At 60.0% G+C, this 20,507-nt stretch overlaps 1 protein-coding gene across 6 annotated transcripts in view; it reads right to left on the bottom strand.

Moving 5' to 3' along the window:
• Positions 1-20,507, bottom strand: part of PIP5K1C (phosphatidylinositol-4-phosphate 5-kinase type 1 gamma) — a 50,595-nt gene extending 30,088 nt beyond the window's left edge. For 4 of the 6 annotated variants that reach the window (XM_055342998.1, XM_055342999.1, XM_055343003.1 and 1 more), the window contains exon 1: positions 20,320-20,507. In XM_055342998.1, the coding sequence (XP_055198973.1) occupies positions 20,320-20,413 (94 nt within the window). In that variant the 5' untranslated portion in view covers positions 20,414-20,507. Of the gene's footprint in view, positions 1-1,138; positions 1,706-3,525; positions 4,171-20,319 lie in introns of those variants that run through there. The other 2 variants (XM_055343000.1, XM_055343002.1) reach the window with 2 other exon arrangements.

The raw sequence follows: 20,507 nt of genomic DNA, 5'->3' as shown, positions 1-20,507 counted from the left end.
AGCACCCACCCTGGGAGGTAGCTGCTCCCGCCCTGGCCTGCGGGCACCTTCACCAGGCAGCTCCCTGTCCGGGGCCCTGGCTGACCCCCTGCCCGGCTCCCTGGCCCAGGCCCTGCCCCCCACCCCCTGCTCCCTGCCCGGCTCCCTGTCCTGGGCCCTGGCCACCCCCCTACCTGGGCCCCAGCCAGTCCCCCTGTCCAGCTCCCTGGCTCCCCGCCCCCTGCCTGGCTCCCTGTCCCAGGCCCCAGCCACCCCCCTGTCCCCCTGCCCAGTGCCCTGGCCCCGGCCCCCCGCCCCCACCCGGCTCCCTGTCCTGGGCCCCCCCCCGCCCTCCTGCTCAGCACACGCTGCTCCCACGCCTGCCGCCTTCTCCACTCAGGAACCGCTGCGCCACCCTGGAGACCCTGTCCTGACCCTCCGGGGGACAATGACGTCAACATCCGTCCTCCCCGCAGGAGCTGGGGTCCTCCTCCCTCAGGGCTGGCCCTGCCCTTAGCAGGCACCTACTAACGTTTGCTGACTGACAACCGTTCCTCTCCCCTCCGCACGCACATGGGCTTCAGCAAGAGCCGCTTCTCCACGTTTGCTTCACGTGGAAACTGAGGACTGCAGGGCCCCAGCACCAGACATGAGCCTTCCCATCAGCCACCTGTACCCTTACAATCTGTCCAAAACCTGCCCCCGTCCCTGACCCTCTCAGCTCATCACCTGGACCAGCACGGTCCCCTCCACCCCATCCCAGGCTCCTGCCCTCACCCACGTCCGTCCTCCCCGCGACGGTCTCCAGAGGGCACCTGTGAGCACCTGGGTCAGGTCCCACCCTCCTCTGCCCGCAGCCCTCCAGGGCTCCTGCCTCCCTGAGTGGTGGTGGTGGTGGTGGGGGCAAGTCCAAGGCCTCCCTGGGTCCCCAAGGCCCCGCACGACCTGCTCCGTCCCCTCCCTGTCCTCCCCTCCTCTCATGGGTCCTGCCCCAGGGCCTTTGCACAGGTTGGGCCCCCTCCCCACCTGAGACACCACTCCCAAGACACTTGAGGGGTTTGTTCCCTTGCATCATCCAAGACCTGGTGCAAACGTCCCCTGCTGTGAGGTGTCCCCCAACCACCTCACCCCAAACAGCCCCTCTGAGGTCACTCCTCACCTCCGGCTTGCTCAGTCTCCCAGGCACTCAGCAGCACCCGGCGCCTCTGTGCGATGTCTCCCCCACTACGGGGAGACCGGGTCTCCCCTGACAGACACCTCCAGCGCTCTCCGAGGGTGGGTCCCCACTGGACAGGGGCCGCAGAGGGGCACGAGGCCCAGCAGCTCTGCGCAGAGGCCACGCGCCAGGGCGAGGCCGCTTCCCAGAGTGCCCAGGACGGGTGCCGGGTCCCCGTGACTCAGAGCAAACAAGAAAGCACGGGGACAAGGCAGGCAGGGCCAGCAGCCCCGAGGAGCCAGGAAGTGGCACGGAGGCCCGGCCGCACACACTTCCCTCATTAGCTAGAATGATCTGGCCGCCTCGGGCCTCCCGCGGCCCTGCCTCCGGAGCAGAGCCCTGCGGGCCACCTGCGAGGAGCCTGGGGGAGCCCGGCAGCCTCTGGGGGCAGTGCCCACCCTCAGCCCCGGTCAGGCTCGGCCGCCCGGACGCTCACAAGCCCCACTTGAGAATCCTGTCGCCGAAGTGGAAGAAAGTCTCCCGTGGCGGAGCGAACAGGGCCAGGTCTTTGCATCCACGTGATGCTCTGAGCAGCAGAGGGCGACCCCAGAAGCCGGAGGGCGTGGCAGTGCTGGCGGCTTCTGACGCCGCCCCCGGGAACCCTGCGCCCCGAGGTCCATGGTGGGGTCTCTGCCAGAGACTGGAGAGCCCGTGGGGACAGGCAGGCGGCCCCCAGCTGAGGGCTGGATTTCATGCCACCTGCTGACCGTGGCTGCGTGGCTGACCCCAGGTGAGGCCGCAGAGGAACCGCCCCGCTGAAGCTGGGGACAGAATCGCGAGCAAACACGCAGGTGTTCTTGGCACTAAGCTCTGGGGTGGTTTGTTACGCAGCATCAGCGGACTGAGGCTGGTATTATATGCGCACGTGGAGAGTGTTTCTAAAAGGAATATAATGACCTATTACCAGGGACTTCTTCGGGGAGACAGAAGGGAAATAGAATCTTAAGTCTTGTGTCCAACTAAAATTCCTTACATTCAAGACAGCGTTAAAAATATTCAAATGGTAGATGATTAAGTCATACGAAGGATGAAGTGCTGACACGCGCTGCCCTGCAGACGGACCCCCGAGCCCACAACCCTTGGGGGTGGGGGAGGAACCAGACATAGGAGGCCTTGCAGCGTGTGAGTCCATGTGTGACACGTCCAGGATGGGCTCCTCCACGGACAGGGAGGGGGCTCCTGGGGGTCGGGGGATGGGAAATGGTCACTAATGGGGACAGGGTTTCCTTCGGGGTGATGGAATGTTCTCGAACTCGACAGGGGTAACAGTGGCACAACAGGCGAATGTAGTAAAACCCACTGAATTGTGCACTTTAGAAGGTTTTTTAAAGACTTTTAATTTTTTTTAAAGTTTTTATTTATTTATTCATGAGAGACGCAGAGACACAGGCAGAGGGAGAAGCAGGCTCCCTGTGGGGAGCCCAATGGGGACTCGATACCAGATCCTGGGATCAGGACCTGAGCCACCCAGGCATCCCAAGACTATTTATTTTAGACAGAGAAAAAAAGACAGCGAGAATGACCATGAGCAGGGGAGGAGCAGAGGGGGAGTCAGAACTGCAAGCTGACTCCCCGCTGAGCATGGAGCCCCATACAGAGCTTGATCCCACGACCCTGAGATCACAACCTGAACCAAAACCAAGAGTTGGATGTTCAACAGACTGAGCCACCGAGGTGCCCCAATGGGGCGAATTTTATGGCATACGAACGCATCTCAAAAATGAATCCCTTAGTTGCATAACCACTGCCCAACGATACCCACCATCCAGAATGTTCTCTGGACTCTAATCTTTCTGGCAGGTGGTGCTGCAAAGTGAGAGAAGGAGCGGCCCAGGTCACGCTGCCCCAGGCAGGGAGGCCAGAGGGTGCCTATGAGCTCCTGGGACAGACGCCACCTGACTTAATGGTCTCGTTCTGGTACCAACATTTTACAGGGAAGGCAGGGAAAGGGTTTGAAGAAATTCACCCAGGTCGAAAGTGAAAAACCCGAGGATTACATCTCAGAATCCAGATAGGCATTGAACAAAATTCAACAGATTTCACATCCAAAACTATTAGAAACCAGAGAAACCAATAGAAAATGGGGGCCGGACAGGGGTAAGAACTGCCTTTACTTGAAAAAACACCATAAAGTGAAAGCCCACGGCAAACAAGCAGCGTCCACCGCCAGAGGAGTGCAGCCGAGAGCCGACCACTGCAGTATGACAAGAAAAAAAAAAAAAAAAAAAGGAACAGAGACCAGAAGGAAAGGCAAAATTTTAGGAATCCCAGAGAACCCAGCAGCCTACTGTTAGAACTAAACAGAGCAGAGCAGGTGGCCGGCAACTCACCCAAGGCCTGTGCCGCACGTGTGCTGAGGAGGCGGTTCTGGGAGGTTCTGCCCCTTGCACCCACCACCTGCTCTTTATCCGGCCGCCTCTCCCGGTTTCACGCTTCGGTTAACTTTTACCTGTCAGATGTACAATAAGCGGACCCTGGGAAGGTTCCCCGTCCCCCAGGAGCACCAAGGCCCCAGAGTGGGGAGGGGATGCGGGTGGGACAGGTGGACGGAGGGGGGGATGGAGGGAGGTAAGTGGGGAGAGGCGCAAAGCAAGCACAGCAAAATGCCAATGGTAGGACCCAAGTGGTACGCAGTGCGTGTCCTTTTCAACTTTCATCCTTTCAACTTTTCTGCCCGGCTGAAAATTTTCCTGATGTGATCTTTTCCCTCTGGGTTAAAGGTGGAGTTTGACTTTCACCGCCAGGTGTTTTCAAGCTTAGGAGAAGCACGTTTTTTTTAGTGGATTCTGCCCAAGGAAATGTGAGCAATCACAAGGGAAGCAGCAGTCGTTACGGAGCACCGTGTGTGAGGCTCCGTGCCTCTGCACGTTCACCCAGCAGACCTTCAAGAAGGCACATTCCCACCTCAGGGCCTTTGCACTCACCGCGCCCTCTGCCAGAACGCACTATCCATCTCCACGTGCCTGGCTGGGGTCTGTCCTCCACCATCCAGGTCTCGCTTGAATATCGCCTGCTGGAGGGACTGTCCTTCCCACCCCTATCCTCCTCCCACCCTCGACCATGCCTGCTTTATTAATTCATGACACACCTCGCTGTCTGGAGCTAACTGCTCGGCTGCCTTGCTCCTTACCAATGGAACAGGGACCAGGACTGTCTTGCTGACACTACTTCCCCACGGCCTAGCCCAATCCTGGCACACGGTCAGAGCGTGGCAGCCACAGGTCCCGTGGGGCTGGGCGGGGGACGCTGGGACGGACAGATGGGCCTGGATCTGGGAAGCACCCCGGAGGGAGGACAGCCCGGCTGCGAGAGGGGAGCACCAGGGAGGACACGACGCCAGGGACCGGGTCGGGTGGACAGCAGGGGAGGGACACCTGGATGTGGCCAGATGCTCAGGGCGGGGCACACTCGCAGGACGGTGCCTGAAGGGCGTCACAGGTGCTCGATCAACGTCCCCGTCAGGACTGGATACACAGACACTGTGGTTAGCACCCCCTTCACCCCACAACTGTCCAAAACCAGGTTGGGCTGGCCCCCAGGGCACGTGGGAAACGCATCCCACTCGGTCCCCTCATGCCAAGGAGAACATACCGCGTGGGCGCTGGGCAACCACATGGGGCCTCAGCAGCAGCAGGACAGCCTAGAACAGCCTAGAACTTCAGAAGACAGGGCAAGTCTCCAACCAGGGCCTGGGGATTAATCCAGCCGTCCTCCCCCTCTTGGATGCGCCTCCCCCCCAGGTGTGCCTGCATCACTCGGAGCCCCTGCAACACTGAATGGGGTCAGGTCAGGAATTAGGTATCTTCCTTAACAATCAACTACCCAGAGAACAGTCTGTTCCTTTCCTTTACTTCCTCACTTGCTCGTTCCAGACTGGGGAGCATTTCCTGCTCGCTGGGCCCTGCCGTGGGGAAGAAGGGCTATGGAGGGACGAGCACGGCCTAAACATGATGCTGAGTGACAAACGGATTTGAAACAAGGTGTAATATGAGGGACACCCCCAGGTTAAACAGATATTGTCTTGTTTTTATTTTTTTTAATTTTTATTTATTTATGATAGTCACAGAGAGAGAGAGAGAGAGAGAGGCAGAGACACAGGCAGAGGGAGAAGCAGGCTCCATGCACCGGGAGCCCGACGTGGGATTCGATCCCGGGTCTCCAGGATCGCGCCCTGGGCCAAAGGCAGGCGCCAAACCGCTGCGCCACTCAGGGATCCCAGATATTGTCTTGTTTATCCCTTAAGTCAGGGGTCGGCAAATATGTCCTGTGAAAGACCAGAGCGACCCCGGGGAGGCAGGGATGGTGACCAAGGCGGAGGGGAGTGACATATAGGTGGCTCTCACCCAGGCCGGTCCAGCCCCACCTGGGGGGGCTCCTGGCGCAGAGGCTGCTCAGCCTCCCCGTGCCCAGGACGTCCCCCCCAAAACAACCTGGCTCTGTGTCCACAGTGCTGGAGACAGACTCTGGGGCTGCCATGGGGGTGGGAGTGGGAAGGACGCGGTGTCAGTATTTTCCAGGTATTTAAAACACTTTAAGGGGGTGCCTGGGAGGCTCAGGTCATGACCCCGGGGTCCTGGGATCGAGCCCCGCGTCGGGCCCTCTGCTCAGGGGGCGCCTGCTTCTCCCTCTCCCTCTGTGCGCTCTGGCTCTACCTCTCTGCCAAGTAAGTAAATACATCTTTAAAAAAGATGTTACGGTAGGGCAGGCCGGATGACTCAGCGGTTTGGCGCCGCCTTCAGTCCAGGGCGTGATCCCAGAGACCCGCGTCGGGCTCCCTGCACGCAGCCGCTTCTCCCTCTGCCTCTGCCTCTGCCTCTCTCTCTCCCGGTCTCTATGAATAAATAAATAAAATCTCAAAAAAAAATGTTACGATAAAAACATATTTGTACCATCCTGCGTGCTTCTGTCTGGCTTGCAGTTCCCCGTAGTAAAAAGCTTCGGCGCACACACCTTCCCCTGCGCTGGGCTGGGCCCCGGAAGCAGCTTCTCCAACCTCCTAACAAACACTCCCGCAGGCAACTGTCACCGGACCCACCTTACAGTCGGGAAGACTGAGGCTCAGACGTCCAGGCCAGTTCAAGGCAGCAGAGCTGGACTCACTGGTGACCTCCCACAAGGGCTGGCTCTCAGCTTTGCTCAAGGCAGCCCCAGCTGGCCTATCCTCACGCGTGACTGGAAGCTTCCTCCCAAAGCCCTCCGGTGGCTTTCCCTGACCCCCTGGGCTGACCTGCTGCCCCTAAATGTGCTCACACGCGCGAGCCCGCGTCCTGCAGCCATCTGGTCACTGTGTGACCCCCACCACCCCGTCTACGGGGCTCGAGCACAGAGCCTCTGCTGGGCCTAGCACTGGACCTGGTGCCACGCTCTGAGCCCGTGCGACCTCCTGCCAAGCTCTCGGCACGCGGTGTCACCCACACCGTCACCATCACAGGGACAGAGGGCGACTGCGTGTCTCTCACGAACCTGGACACCCCAGGCTCACCCTCCAGACCCAGCACCCAGCAGTCACCTGCCTGCGCCCACGCACCCGCCAGCCTGTGGTCTGCTGTCTGCTCAGGTTCCTTCGCGCTGTGGGCCCTGGGCCATGCAGCGGCCGCATCTCCTCCCCACATCCCCTCTGCTTGGTGAATGCCTCCCCGGTGCCCATCCTGGGGCCTGGGGGTTCAGGGTTCTAGCCTCTCCTGGCAGCTTTCCTCTGGAACCCACAGCACGACACCACCTTCAGGGCTCTCCTGGCTCCAAGGACAGCTCCACAGGACAGGTCGCTTCTCCCTGCCTCCCTCACTGACCCCCCTACCAGCTCTCAGGCACAGAGCTAGCCTCAGTGCACATGGCAGAGAAACCCTGGAGGGCTGCGTGGAGGCGGCTGAGGGCAAGCACCGCTGGGACCCTCAGGGGAAGGGCAGGGGGAATGCAGCTCTCACGTGTTCCCCGAGCTGGACATCTGATGAAGGGCTTCCCGCCGGGCCTGTCCCGGGCATGCCTCTCACCCCTCTTCTTCAGAGGGCGAAACGGGCTCAAAGAAGGGGGATTAGGTATCTTTGGTTCAGCCAGACGCCTACCTCACACTGCTGGGAGAACAGAGGGACATTCTTTTAAACAACTTTATTTATTGAGACAGAAAGATACAGAGAGATGCAGAGAGAGAGAGAAAGAAAGAGAGAGAGACCACGAGCAGGGGAAAGGCACAGGGGGAGGGAGAAGCAGACTCCCCCGCTGAGCCGGGAGCCCGACGCAGGACTCGATCCCAGGACCCAGGGATCATGACCTGAGCTGAGGGCAGACGCTTAACTACCTGAGCCACCCGGGCGCACCAAGGGATATATAGGTTTCAAAGATTCCATTTCTTTGTTTTAGAGAAGAGAGCGAGCATGAGGGGAGGGACAGAGAATCTCACACAGACCCCTCCTGAGCACAGAACCCGACACGGGCTCGATCCCACAACCCTGAGATCATGACCTGAGCAGAAGCTAAGAGCTGGACGTTCCACTGACTGAGCCACCCAGGGCCCCTGCGGCTTCGTAAGATTTAATTTGAAAGAGAAAGAGAAAGAGAGAAAGAGAGAGAGAGAGAGAGAGAGAGACACGGAGAGGGACTGTTGTAATATAACCCGGACCAGCAAACTGCGCCCTGCGGAACAATCCCACGCGTTGTCTGTTTTATAAATGAAGTTTAATCGACACAGAGCCACGTGCACCCATTTCGGAATCCCTACAGCGGCTTTTGCGCTTCGATGGGAGAACGGGACGCTCGCCCCGGGCCCACCGGCCCTGCCCAGAAGCTCGCCAAGCCCCGACCGACGGAAGAGGGCAGGTGCGATGAGCCTCCCCCCTGGCTCCTGGGGGCCCCAGGACCGGCTCCCCGGCGGTCAGCGCCGCGGCCCTCCCGGCAGGGCCCCCAGGCAGGCGCTGACTGTCGGCTCTGAAGTCCCAGGGTAGGGTCCCCACGCGGCCCTGCAGCCAGCGGCGCCCTGCTCGGGTGGGGGTCGGGCTCCTCGGGGGACGCCAGGTGGCCAACGCTGGACCCCCACCCGGGACGGTCCGGGGACGAGGCTGACCTGGAGACGGGAGGGCAGGACGGGCGGGGAAGGAGGGAGCCCCGCCCTGGCAGGTGCCCCGCAGAACATCACGCGCTGTCTCAGGACCAACGTGTGAGGTTCCTTGGCCCAGTTTTCCTCCCAGATATATTTTTACTCCCCGGAAGCCAGGCCTGGGCTGCAACACCGCGCCTGAATTCTGAAATGCCAAGAGCGCTGAGGACGCAAGCGGGGCTGCCGGCAGAGGCCCCCGGCCCGGGGCTCGTCACGCCCGCAGGTGCGCGCCGGTCAGGCTCCAGGGGGACATTGCCTCGGCACGGCAGTAAGCCCCAGGTGGGCCGGGCTCCCCATCAGGGCAGCTCCAGGCTTCCAGAATCCTGGGCGCCAGCATGGGCGGCAAGCCGGGCCAGAACCAGTCCCCCGACGCCCGCCGGGCCCCAGGATCACCACGGGAGCCTTGCACCTTGAGGGTCCCTCTGCAACAGGCACGCGCTGGCTGCTCCACCCCGCGAGCCAAGGGCCAGCACGGCCCCACCCTCCGAAGCCCGCGGGGGTGGCCAGCCTCCAGGACAGCCTCCGGTGGGCCGGGCCCCCGCGTCCTCCTGCAGTGGCTGGTGGGTGTGGTCGACAGGGTAGGGCTCAAGCCAGACACCGTCATGTTCCCGGGTGGACAAGTGGCTGCCATGCCGGGAACCGAGGCCACCTGCCACCAGGCATGCAATGGAGTAGGTCGGGAGTGGCTCCTCCAGCCCTGGTCAAGCCTTCAGGTGAGGCAGGAGGCTTGACTGCAAGCTGCTCTGAGACCCTGTGGGAACCACGCAGCTCGGCTGCCCTCGGGTTCCAGACACACAGACATCATGAGATAATAAACACTTGCCACTGTCTAAAGCCACTACATTTGGGGTAATTTGTTTCACAGCAACAGCTACCTGATACACGTGGGGTTTCCACATGGCCCCTGAGTACAGATGGGGATGGCGGGCTAGGGGATGCCCACAAGGCTGGCTCCCTGCCCCCTGTGCTCTTGCCACACAGCTTCCTCACTGTCCTCACATGTGCCAGGCAGTCCTGCCCCAGGGCCTTTGCACACACTTCTCTGGGATGCTCTTCCCCATCTCACCATTCCGGCCTGGATCAAAGTCTCCTCCCCAGAGAGAGGCCCTCCCTGCACACCTGGCTGAAGGCTGCTCCTCACCCCACTTGCCCCATCATAACCCCTACCCCTGATTAGTTCAAAGCTCCTCCTTGCTCCTGCAGTCCCACTGGCTGCTCTCTTAAGAGGCCAGAAGCCTCCTGAGGGCAGCAAGCACATTGTGCTTCACAGCCACAGCTCAGGGAGCCGCTCGGCAGGGCCGCCCGCACAGTATCTGCTCCTCCTGCCTGGTGGTGATGCAGGGAGGCACATGGGGAGTCACAACAAGGCCTGGGGGCCGGGGCACGAAAGGCCTGGCTCAGGAGGCAGACAGGGAGCAGGAGGCTTGGGGCACAGCCTGCTTTGTGTCTCTAACCACTGGGCCTCTCCTGCCTGACGCTTCAGCACCGGCTAGAGCACAGCAGGGCCGTGGACACAGCACCAAGGAGCTGACGTTTGCCGAGCCTGAACGTGGGGCCGGCAGCGTGGGACACCCTTGCGTGTGAATTCACCACATCCTCCAGCAGCCCTAGGCGGTGGGTCTGCTGCTACCTACACTTAACAACGTGGAAGCCAAGGCTCCAAGAGGCCAGCCAGGCCACTGGCCTGAGGTGCCCCAGGAAAAAGTGGGAACAGAGGAGTGTGATTCTGGGCAGTCGGGCTCCACCCTGAGCCACGAGCACACGGAAGAAAGGAGACGCCGAAGCACTAGCCACACTAGAGCCAGCAGAGCCTCCCCGGCAGAAGGAAGAGCCAGTGCAAAGGCCCTGGGGCACGACTGTGTCTGAGAGTGTCCAGTGGTCGAGTGACCATCCCTGCCGCCCGTGCTGCTCAGGAGCGCGGGACAGGGTGGGAATCCGGTCACAGGGGCAAAGGCTGGTGCAGGCCTCTTCCTGTGTTCCTTCCTTCTGGGCTTCCCTCCGGGCCCAGCATACAGTAAGCGCTCAGTAACGAGCTGATGAGCAAGCAGGAGTGCCCGGCCTGTGCACAATGGGATATCACATGGGCTTCGGAAGCCCCCGGGGGCCCTGAGCTGCACCCACGAGGACAAAGCCAAACCTAATGTGTTAAAGTGTAAACTGCAGAACACAGTGGAAGATTCCAAGTTCCCCATTTTTTTTCTTTTTTACAGATTTATTTGTTTTAGAGAGAAAGAGAGCGAGCGAGAGGAGGGGCAGAGGGAGGAGGATCTCAAGCCGCCTCCCCACTGAGCACGGAGCCCAATGTGGGGCTCGATGCCGGGACCCCGAGATCACGACCGGAGCTGAAACTGTGAGTCAGACGCGTCGCCAACTGAGCCGCCCAGGCGCCTCTCCCATTTCCTCATTTCCTAACTGATGACAAAGCCACAGTAATCCAGGCCGGGTGGTCCCCACAGAGGCAGGGACATTGTGGAATGGTCCAGAATGCATCAGTGAGGATCCAGGCTTCCATGTGCACACTTGCAGCCTGCTGAGATCCACCGGGCACCACGACCCCTCGGGGGGGGGGCAATCCCCACGCCGGGACGACAGGACCTCCCTGTGTGGAGGACAGAGCGGGGCCCCATCCCACACCACACACAGGACAGACCCCCAGCACAGCGGGACTCGAAACCGATGTAACGAACAGAGGAAAACACGGCCGAGCCTTTACCACGTCGGGTCTGGCCGTGGCTTCTTGCACGTGACAACGAAGCACAAGCAACCGAGGCAAAATAGACTGGACTTCCTCAAAATGAGAAACATTTGCGCTTCGGGGTGGCGCCCGGCGGGCTCGGTCGGTGGAGTGTAGGACTCTTGACTCTTGGTGGCGGGGTCGTGAGCGTGGAGCACACTTGAAAAGTAAATAAATAAATAAAATATTTGTTACAAAATGTTTGCCTACACAATAGGAGAGAATATTTGCAGATCACAGGCCTGGGAAGCGACCGGTCTCTACGACACACAAAGGACGCTTAGGATTCAACAATAGAAAGAAAAACCACCCAAAGGAAGAACGAGCAAAGGCTCTGAACAGACACGTCCCCATGGAAGATGTACGAACAGCCAGCGAGCCCGTGAAGAGGACTCCACGTCGTCAGCGGGATGCAGGCCCCCGGGGGGGCACCTCGCCCCCAGGACACCCAGAGCTGAGCTGACACCCGGGAGCAAGTACCATCCAGGACGAGGGATCCGAGGCCTCATGCACGGCGGGCAGGATGGGAAGGGGGGCAGCTGTGGTGGGGGAGTCTGGAGGTTGTTCACAAGGTTAAACCCAGACTTTCCACGCGACCCAGCAACTCCGCAGCCAGGTGTCCGCCCACACGACAACCTGCCCATGCAGGTGCATGGCACACCACCCGTTATTGGCAAAACAGCAGAAACGACCCAGTTGCACCAACAGATGAACGGATACACAGGAACCGCTCCATCCCTGGTATGGAATGAAGAGGAGCAAGGTGTCCACACGTGGTACCCGTGGATGAAGCCCAAGCACACGACGCCTAGTGACGGCGGGGAGGGTGAAGGCATCCTAAGGGGGAGAGAGCACGTGCAAAGGTCCTGGGGGAACAGGATGGGATGCTTTTTTTTTTTTAATTTTATTTTTATTTTATGATAGTCACAGAGAGAGAGAGGCAGAGACACAGGCAGAGGGAGAAGCAGGCTCCATGCACCGGGAGCCCGATATGGGATTCGATCCCGGGTCTGCAGGATCGCGCCCTGGGCCAAAGGCAGGCGCCAAACCGCTGCGCCACCCAGGGATCCCTGGATGCTTTTGAGCAAAGAACAGGATGGGTTTGCTGTGGCTGGAGGGGAGGGAGCAACGGAAGGAGCCGAGAATGGGGGCAGGGAGCAGCCTGGGGGGGCAGAGCCCCGAGCAGCAGCCGAGCCTCTCCCCCCACTCCACCCCACCCCCCAGATCTGTCCATCCCCTTCTGCTCCCCCACCTGAATCTCACTGCACAAAGCGAATGCGTTTCCAGAGCAATAAACAGGAAGCCTTGCAAAGGATGGGGGAGGGTGGCCATGGGTCCAGAACTCCGCAGGCCTCAGGCCAGTGGTCACTTTTCCAGAACCCCCCAGCATTCAAGAAAGAGGATTCCAGAACTTTCACCAGTCTTGCCACCAACACGGCCACACACAGGTCCGGGCCAGCGCGGGCCTCCCCGCAGAGTCCAGGGCCTGAGGCTTGAGAGAATCCGGTGGCTTCCTGAAGAAGCAGCTAGGGGACCGGTGCTGAGCGAGCAGTGGGCGGAAGGCCAGGGGGTCGGGTCCACAGAGTGTGATCCTGGACCACATCCCGGCGAGGAGACAGTCGCAGCCCTGAGGGACAGTTTTGGACTAACTGATAACCTGGGAATCCCGACCGTGCACTGGATCGGCGGCGACCTCTCCGACTTGACCCCACACTTAGGGACGAGAACGTCTCTGTTTACCGGATCCGCAGCTGCTCGTTATTCACGGGCCTGTACCTGCCGATCCACCCACTGGCCAAATCAACACCCGCGAGCCTTTCACCGTCACCTGCAGACACGCAGGGTAGTGAGAAATCTGTCACCTCCCACCCGTGTCCAGCTGAGGTCACTCTGCCTTCATGGTTCACCTCATGGACCACAGACACTTTCCACGGCCTAACGAGTGACGTGTCTTGAATTTTTGTGCTTTTTGTTGGTGATTTTCATGGGTTAAAACAGCCCCCAAGCGTCTGCCTTCAGCTGAGGTCATGATCGAAGGGTCCAGAGGTGGAGCCCCGTGTGGTGTCGGGCTCCCTGCTTCCCCCCAGTCCCCCCGGCCCCTGCAGCTCCCCCTGCTTGTTCTCTCCCTCTGAAAGAAATAACGTGGCCCCCAAGCGTAGAGCCGCAGTGCTCTGGGGCCTGCGGGCGCAGAAGACCGTGTGTGACAGGCCCTCAGAAGGAAAACCCTCGTGGGCAGCCCGGGTGGCTCAGAGGTTTAGCGCCGCCTTCAGCCCAGGGCCTGATCCGGGACACCCAGGATCGAATCCCATGTCGGGCTCCCTTCTCCCTCTGCCTGTGTCTCTGTCTCTCTCTCTCTCTCATTCTGTGTGTGTGTGTCTTTCATGAATGAATAAATAAAAATCTTAAAAAAAAAAAAAAGGGAAAACACCCGTGTGGACAAGCCTCCCCCACGCATGAGCTCCAGCACCATGGGCCAGGCCCTCAGCCTTAGCGAATTGACCACACATACCTTACAGAGAGGCTCTGAACAGAAACACACGTGACACAAGCTTCCACGATGAAACTGTGAGCAGAGGCTCGCAGGGACCTCACCCTGTGCGCCCGCAGGAGCCCTGCTTCCGTATCCACGGACTCGGTGTTCGCGCCGACCTTACAGGACAGAACCGATGTGAATGAGGAGAACCGGCCACCTGGGTGTATCAGGGCCAAAGGGGCATCACGTCTGCAGCTGACTCTCAAGTGGCCCGCAGCATCTCTCTGTCTCCCTCACACACACACACACACACACACACACACACACACACACACACACACACACGTGCATGATAATACCCATTTGGTAAAAAGATATCGTAACGTGGTGAAGTGTGAGCAGCTGGCGAATCTCAGCTAAAGGCCTATGGGTGTTTGCTGCAGTATTCCTGCAACTTTTTCTGCAGGCTTGAGAATTTTCAAAACAGGAAGTTAAAAAAGAAAATGTACGGACACAGAAAACCACCTGGGATGACGGTTATCTCCTCCTGGAAGCAGAGGGCGAGACAGGAATCTTCCCTCTCCCCTGACCACAGGTCTGATTGTTGCTTTTTTAAAGGAAACATGTTATTACTCGTCGTTACAGACTCGCCTGCTGCAAGAACCAGGCGGATGAGTGGGACAGAATAGAAAGTCCAGAAATAGAGCAGCCACGTGCACGAATCTGGTATGTGATAAAGGTGGCATCTCAAATCAGGGAGGAAAAGCAGCTTATCCAGAAAGTAGAGTTGGGACAACCCCGAACCACCTGGAAAAACACGGAACAGTAGACTCTCTTACACCTTGTGTAGGGATGAGTTCCAAATATAGCAAGATTTTAAATGTTTTTTTTTTTAAGTGAAACTACAGAGGCTCTAGAAAAATTATAACCTCAGAACAGGGAACACTTCCGTCCATGACACCAAACCGAGAAACCATAAGAGTAGAGATTGATAAGTTTGGCCACGTAAATACAAAGATATCTGCCTGACATTATTTACCATCATAAGAGATGAGAAAAGACCACTCATACCTGTGCATAAATTAAAAAGAACAAAAATGAACACTGTTCACGATATATAAAGAGCTTCCACCAATCAATAAGAAAAAGACCTCGAATGAATATGGGAAAGTTACAACCACCCAGTTCCCAGAAGATACAGAGAGTTGTGAGACGTGAGTTATTAAATGTGGGAACAGGGATGAGCAATGAGGAGGGGACTGGCCCAAGCGCACCTCGGGGCGTCCTTCACACACGAATACCTGAGGCTCACCCCACTTCCTTAAAGCTTCCAGGGGAATAAAGGCCAAGAAACGTGTGTACGGTGTAAACGAGAGACGGAAAGCAACTGTGACAAAACTGTCACCGTTTTGGGGGTTGCTTCTTCCAACCAAAAGCCAGGCTAAGTCCCCAAGACGTCTTTACACGGACTCAAGCTCGCGGGGCCCCTCGGGCTGGACCCCAAGCCTGCCAGTGTGGCCGGCTGGTAAAGCAGGTGCAGGGCCCCGTGGCTAATCCCCCGGGCCCATAATCCCCACACAGGGCAGCCCACAGCTCCAGGCCCCCCTGTCCAGCTGGCAGCGGCAGGCAATCCCCAGTGGGGTCTCAACCTGCCTTGTCACGAGTGGCGACACGTGGCTCAGCTACAGCAGCAGGCGGTGCAGACAGGAAGGCCCGGGAGCCCGAGACCCCCCTGGAGCCCGGGCCTCCCCAGCTCTGAATGCTGACATCACGAATCTGTCATTTGGTGAGCGCCACCCAGGGGCTGCAGGCCTCGTTCCTGCCTGCCGAATCCCCAGGACCCCACTGCCCTCATCTTGAAAGGAGCTGACATGGGGAGCAGCAACTGCACTGGCTCAGAGGCACAGCGTCCAGGGGGCAAGGGGGGCTGGACCCAGGCCAAGACCCTGGGTGCCCCTCCCACATCAGCACCAGCCTGCAACAATTTGCTCCTCCCCGGGCTCTCCCCAAGGACCCCCACCAGCTCCAAGGCAGGGGCCAATCCCTCCCGGGGTTCTTCGGCTCCCTCAGCCTCCATCCAGGCCCCCAGCACTGCTCAGCACAGCTCACCTGGTACCTGCCCTGGGAAGCTGGGCCAGGCCCCCCACCCCCACCCCACAACCCCACATGACTGGCCCTGCCCATTTCAGAGGCGCCCACAACACCGATTTTGTTTCTGTGGATCAAAGGACTCAAGCTCATGCCTACATCAGGGCCTTTGCACAGGCTAATCCCTCTGCCCAGAACACTAGACCCGTGGCTGCACTTCTCACTTAGGCCACCCCTCCCCGACCACCCCACTGCAGCTGGCCCTGCACTGGCAGTCGCCCCGACACTGGTTTCTTTTTCCTCTGCACGCTCACTACTGACCAGCCTGCTCTCACCCATGGGACAGCAAACACTTTCCGTAAAGCACAAGACCGTGAGTATGCCTGACGTTGCAGGCCATGAAGTCTACGAGCAAAAAGTCTTCTCAGGCCACACGTGAGTGGGTGGGTGCAGCTGTGTGTGAATAAAACTTTACTGATGAAAACTGGTGCTGGAGGGGCTTGACCCCATGGCCCGGCGGCTGAGCCCCGACCCTGCCTGCCTGTGTGTCACCGCACCGGCCCAGCTGGCCCTCTGTGGGTGCCTGATGTTTAAGGGGCCTTGTTCAAAGACGAAGAAGCAACTGGGTGTCCCCAGGAACCCCGAGCCTGATGGCAGACCCCACCCCGCGCCAGGCTCTGCAGGCAGCAGGTCTAGCACGCAGCCCTTGACCGGAGGAGGGAGGAGCCCAGCACCCACCCGGGGCCGGCTAAGGGCCCAGGGCACTAAGGCCATAGGGGCCACCGGCCTGCCCCAGCCCCATGAGAAACGTGCAGTCGTCGCACCCATTTCCCAGGTGGACACCCTGAGGTGGGGGCCCCTGGCTGGTGGAGGACGCACGTGGGATGTGGACCAAGCAGTCTAGCTGCCAAGGCCTCTCCATGGAGGGGACGAAACTGGCAGAGGCAAAAGCGTCACGTTGCCAAGAAGCACCCAGGGCACAATTCCATCTGGGAGATTTCTGCCTCCGAAGCACACAGATGACTGGCAGCAGGGGGGTGAGGGACCATGCGCCCACAACTACAGAGGAGGCCTCCAGTGACAATGCCCCACCCCAGCCCCGTGGGCCCCTGCTGGTTTTCAAGCACACAGGCCTTTGCCGGGGCTGTGCCATCTTCTTTTCTCTCCTTCAGGCCTCCTTCCAATGCTGGGGGAGGCCTCACTGAGAAGGAGCTATTTGAGCAAAAACTTGAAAGAGCTAAGGAAGCAAACAACACAGAAACAACGAACATTCTAGACAGAGGGCATATGTGCAAAGGCCCTGAGGCAGGACCACACCTAGTGTGATGGAGGAACAGCAAAGGGGCCCATGTGGCTGGACCAGAGTGGGTGAGAGGGTGAGGGGGAGAGAGGGAGGAGGGGAGGCAGGTAGGTGGTGAAGGCCCTCATGGGCCTTGGGGAGGACTTGGGTTTTTGTCCCAGGTAGGTGGGTGCCCTGGAGGGCAGTGGGCAGAGGAGGGTGGAACCTAAGTCATGTTTTTTTCTTTTTTTAAAGATTTTATTTATTTATTAGAGACACACAGAGAGACACAGAGACGCAGGCAGAAGGAAAGTCAGGCTCCCTGCGGAGAGCCTGATGTGGGACTCGATCCCAGGACCCCCGGGGTCACAGCCTGAGCCCGAGGCAGATGGTCAACCACTGAGCCACCCAGGCGCCCCCTAAGTCAGTTTTTAATGGGAGCCTTCTGGAATGAGCTGTAGGGAGCACAGCAGAGACGGGGGACCAGGCCAGTGATGCGTGACAGGGCTAGACCAGGTGGGGCAGAGACGGGGGAAGAAGGAGGCAGACTCTGGGTCCATTGCGAAGACAAAACCAGCATAATCTGCCACCAGATTAGATGTGGGAGGGGGCTGGGGGGTGCCGAGAACGAAGCCAACTGTTCTGTGACATCATGCAACCAGGAAGGACAGGAGGGAAATGGCTCTGAAAACCAGATCGCAGCTCAGGCCAAAAACCCACAGGTCCTAACAGTCGGCCCCATGAACATATCCGACCCCGTCCGGCCCTTCCTGGGCCAGGCTCGGGAGCAAGGAGCAGGGCATTTAAAGTAACCGGATTCTAAACACCACGACACCATTTCACCTCCACCACACTGGCCAAAATCAAGGAGCGGGTAACATTCAGAGCTGGCACCACTACGGCGGGAATCTGGCCCCTGCCAGACCTTTCTAGAAAGCCAGTGGACATCAGATACCGATGTTCAATCTGCTCGCCACCACCCAGCCAGTCCCAAGCAGGGGCTTCAACTGCTAGAAGGTGAAGGGCAGCAGTCAAGGGCCACGATCAGAGATGTTTACCGCAGCATCTCTCGAAACATTAAAAGGTGGACTCCGGAAGCAGCCAGAATGGTCCTCAGTAGGAGGCTGGTTGAACCAGTAATGGCTGGTGCCTAGAACGGCCTGTGTCGAATGTTCATGAAGCACTGTCAACAGGCTGACGCATGCTAACTCAGTAAGGCTCGTGGCCAGCCCCAGGCAGGACACACATCACCCCACTTAACAGACGGGACTACTGAGGCCCAGCGAAGTCAAGGCATTTGCCCTTCAAGGTCACACAGCACTCGACTAGGGTTTGCACCCTCTTAACCACGGCACCATATTCTCTCTCTCTGAAGAAAGTAACTGATACCAACGTGGGAGAAAAATTCAGATAAAATGCAAGATAAATGCAGATAAAAAGCAAGCCAAGTTATGGAATAAAAGATACAGTACGATGGTTCTCACCCGGGCTGACGGTGTCTCCAGGGGACACCGGAGGTGTCTGGGGGCATTTTTGGTCATCACGACTCAGGGGAGATGTTTCTGGCACTGAAAGGGCGGGGCCGGGATGCTGCCCAACACCCTATGGTGCCCAGGACGGCACTTCCAAAACAAAGAATTTTCCAGCCCAAAATGTCAATAGTGCCGAGGCGGAGAACCCCTGGTGCGGCATGGAACCATTTTGGCAAAAAATAAGCAGACATGTTTATGGATTTCTACATTTCGAGGAGCAGTAGGAAAAGTGTGGACAGTTGTTACCCAAATGAGGACTTACACCAGGAGGAATGAGTTTGGAAAGGGAGCGGTAGCTCTGCGTTTTAAAGTTAGTGAAGTAAATGATTTGCTGGGGGAGTCAGATTTCTGCGGATCCTGGTGACGGGCGGTCAGGGCCGGTCCCTCATCTCCCACGTCCCCTTGCTTAAACCCGCCACCGCTGGGGCCTGGGGCTCTATCTGCCCCCCGTGTGACACACTGAGCCCCCGATAAAATAAATGTTAGCTCTGTGGCTTCCTTGTGATCTCTCGGTCGTGGGCTGATTTGTCTCTGAGCAGCCCGGGTCGGAGGGCTGATCGTGGGGGCCAGGGGTCTGATAAAGGAGCACGGCTGGGTGCCCGAACCACGTCTAGGGCCAGCCAGGCCAGGGCACCGGGCCCCGGCCAAGAACAAGGGCGAGGCAACCGGCAACCGGATGGTGGAAGGGAAGCGGGTCATCTACCAAGCACTTCCAGATGGCAGTAGGGACAGAAGCGGCGGGCCTCAGCCTTCCAGAGCCTGGGGGAAGCTCGCTCGCTGGCCCTGGCGCTCTCTCCCCAGACATTTCGCCCAGCCCCCCTCCCCCCGCCCCAGCCACACAGCACATCCCGCCCGCCTGCCAAGGAAGCTTCAGGAGGCCTGGGGGAGAAGGAGGACGGATGCCCATGTGGGTGTCTGCAGGGCCTCTGCTGGCGAGGGCTGCCCGAGGAGAGCGGAGGATCCTGCAGATCCGGAAACTTCTGTTTGGAAGCTTGAGAATGTGACCCAGAAGGAACCTTGGGGGACAAGGGGCCATCCCTCCGGGCAGCAGCTGGGCTCTGCGAGTGCCCCGGACACAGCTGGCCGGGAGCCTCCGGGGCTGGGCCGGGCCACCTCGCTCTGCACACCTGCTTTCTGGAGGAGGCAGCCCCCTCCAGCGTCCAGGGAGAAGGCTGTGGGGTGAGGGGGGGCCGCCTGTTTCTCCTCCTCCTGCCTGCAGAGCCGTCCAGATGTCATGTCCTCAGCCCCCTCCTGTTGCAAGCAGGGAAACCGAGGCCCAGAACGGCAATGAGTGGCCAGTGCACTAGAAACCGGGGTTTGGGGGACTCCCACGAGGAGGAATGAGGCAGCCAGGAGGCTGACCCAGGGGGCCTCAAGGACCCCCCGCCTCCCCCGTGGCAGCTCCTGGCCTTCGGCGCACCTCACAGCAGAGGATGTGCCCACGGTGGTGCTGCGGGCGGCCCCCGGGCTGACCCCAGACGCGGACGGGCAGCAGGCGGCGGCCCAGGGAGGGGGCTGCCAGCGCCGGTCTCCGCTCACCTGGCAGGCGCGGCCCCCGCCAACCAGACTGGGTGGGATGCGACCCCGGGCGCCCTCGGCGGGAGGCAGCGCGCCCACCCTCCGTGCACCCCCGCCCGCCCCGAGGTGCGGACCCCGGGTCCCTGCACGCCTCGGACGGGGGCTGCTCCCCGAACCGGCCCCGCACGCGCCCCGGGAGCCCCCGGGCAGGGCGGCGGCCCCGCGAGCCCCGGCGAGGGGCGCCCCATCCCCCCCCCGGAGCGCCCCCGAGTGGAACGTTCCGGCCTCCCCGCGGCGGTCCCCGCGCCCCTCCGGCGCTCGGGCGGGTCCACTGGGCCGCGGCGGGGGGAGGCGGGGGAGGCGGGCGGGCCCATCGGGGAGCGCGGAGGGAGGAGGTCCGGCCCCGCTACCTGCCGCCGCGCCGCTCTCCGTGGTCCAGGACGCCTCCGAGGTCACGGCCTCCGCCTCGGCGCTCTCCGCCTCGTCCGGCACCTCCAGCTCCATGGCCGCGCGCGGACCGGCCGGCGGGCGGGCGGGCGGCCGAGGCTGCACCCGAGCTGCGGCCGCCGCCGCCGAACAACAACCGCCGCCGGCTGGA

The sequence above is a fragment of the Nyctereutes procyonoides genome, unplaced genomic scaffold, assembly GCF_905146905.1.
Source record: "Nyctereutes procyonoides isolate TBG_1078 unplaced genomic scaffold, NYPRO_anot_genome, whole genome shotgun sequence".
Taxonomy (NCBI): domain Eukaryota; kingdom Metazoa; phylum Chordata; class Mammalia; order Carnivora; family Canidae; genus Nyctereutes; species Nyctereutes procyonoides.
The sequence above is the reverse complement of the archived record's forward strand: the minus strand, read 5'-3'. Positions and strand labels throughout refer to the sequence as shown.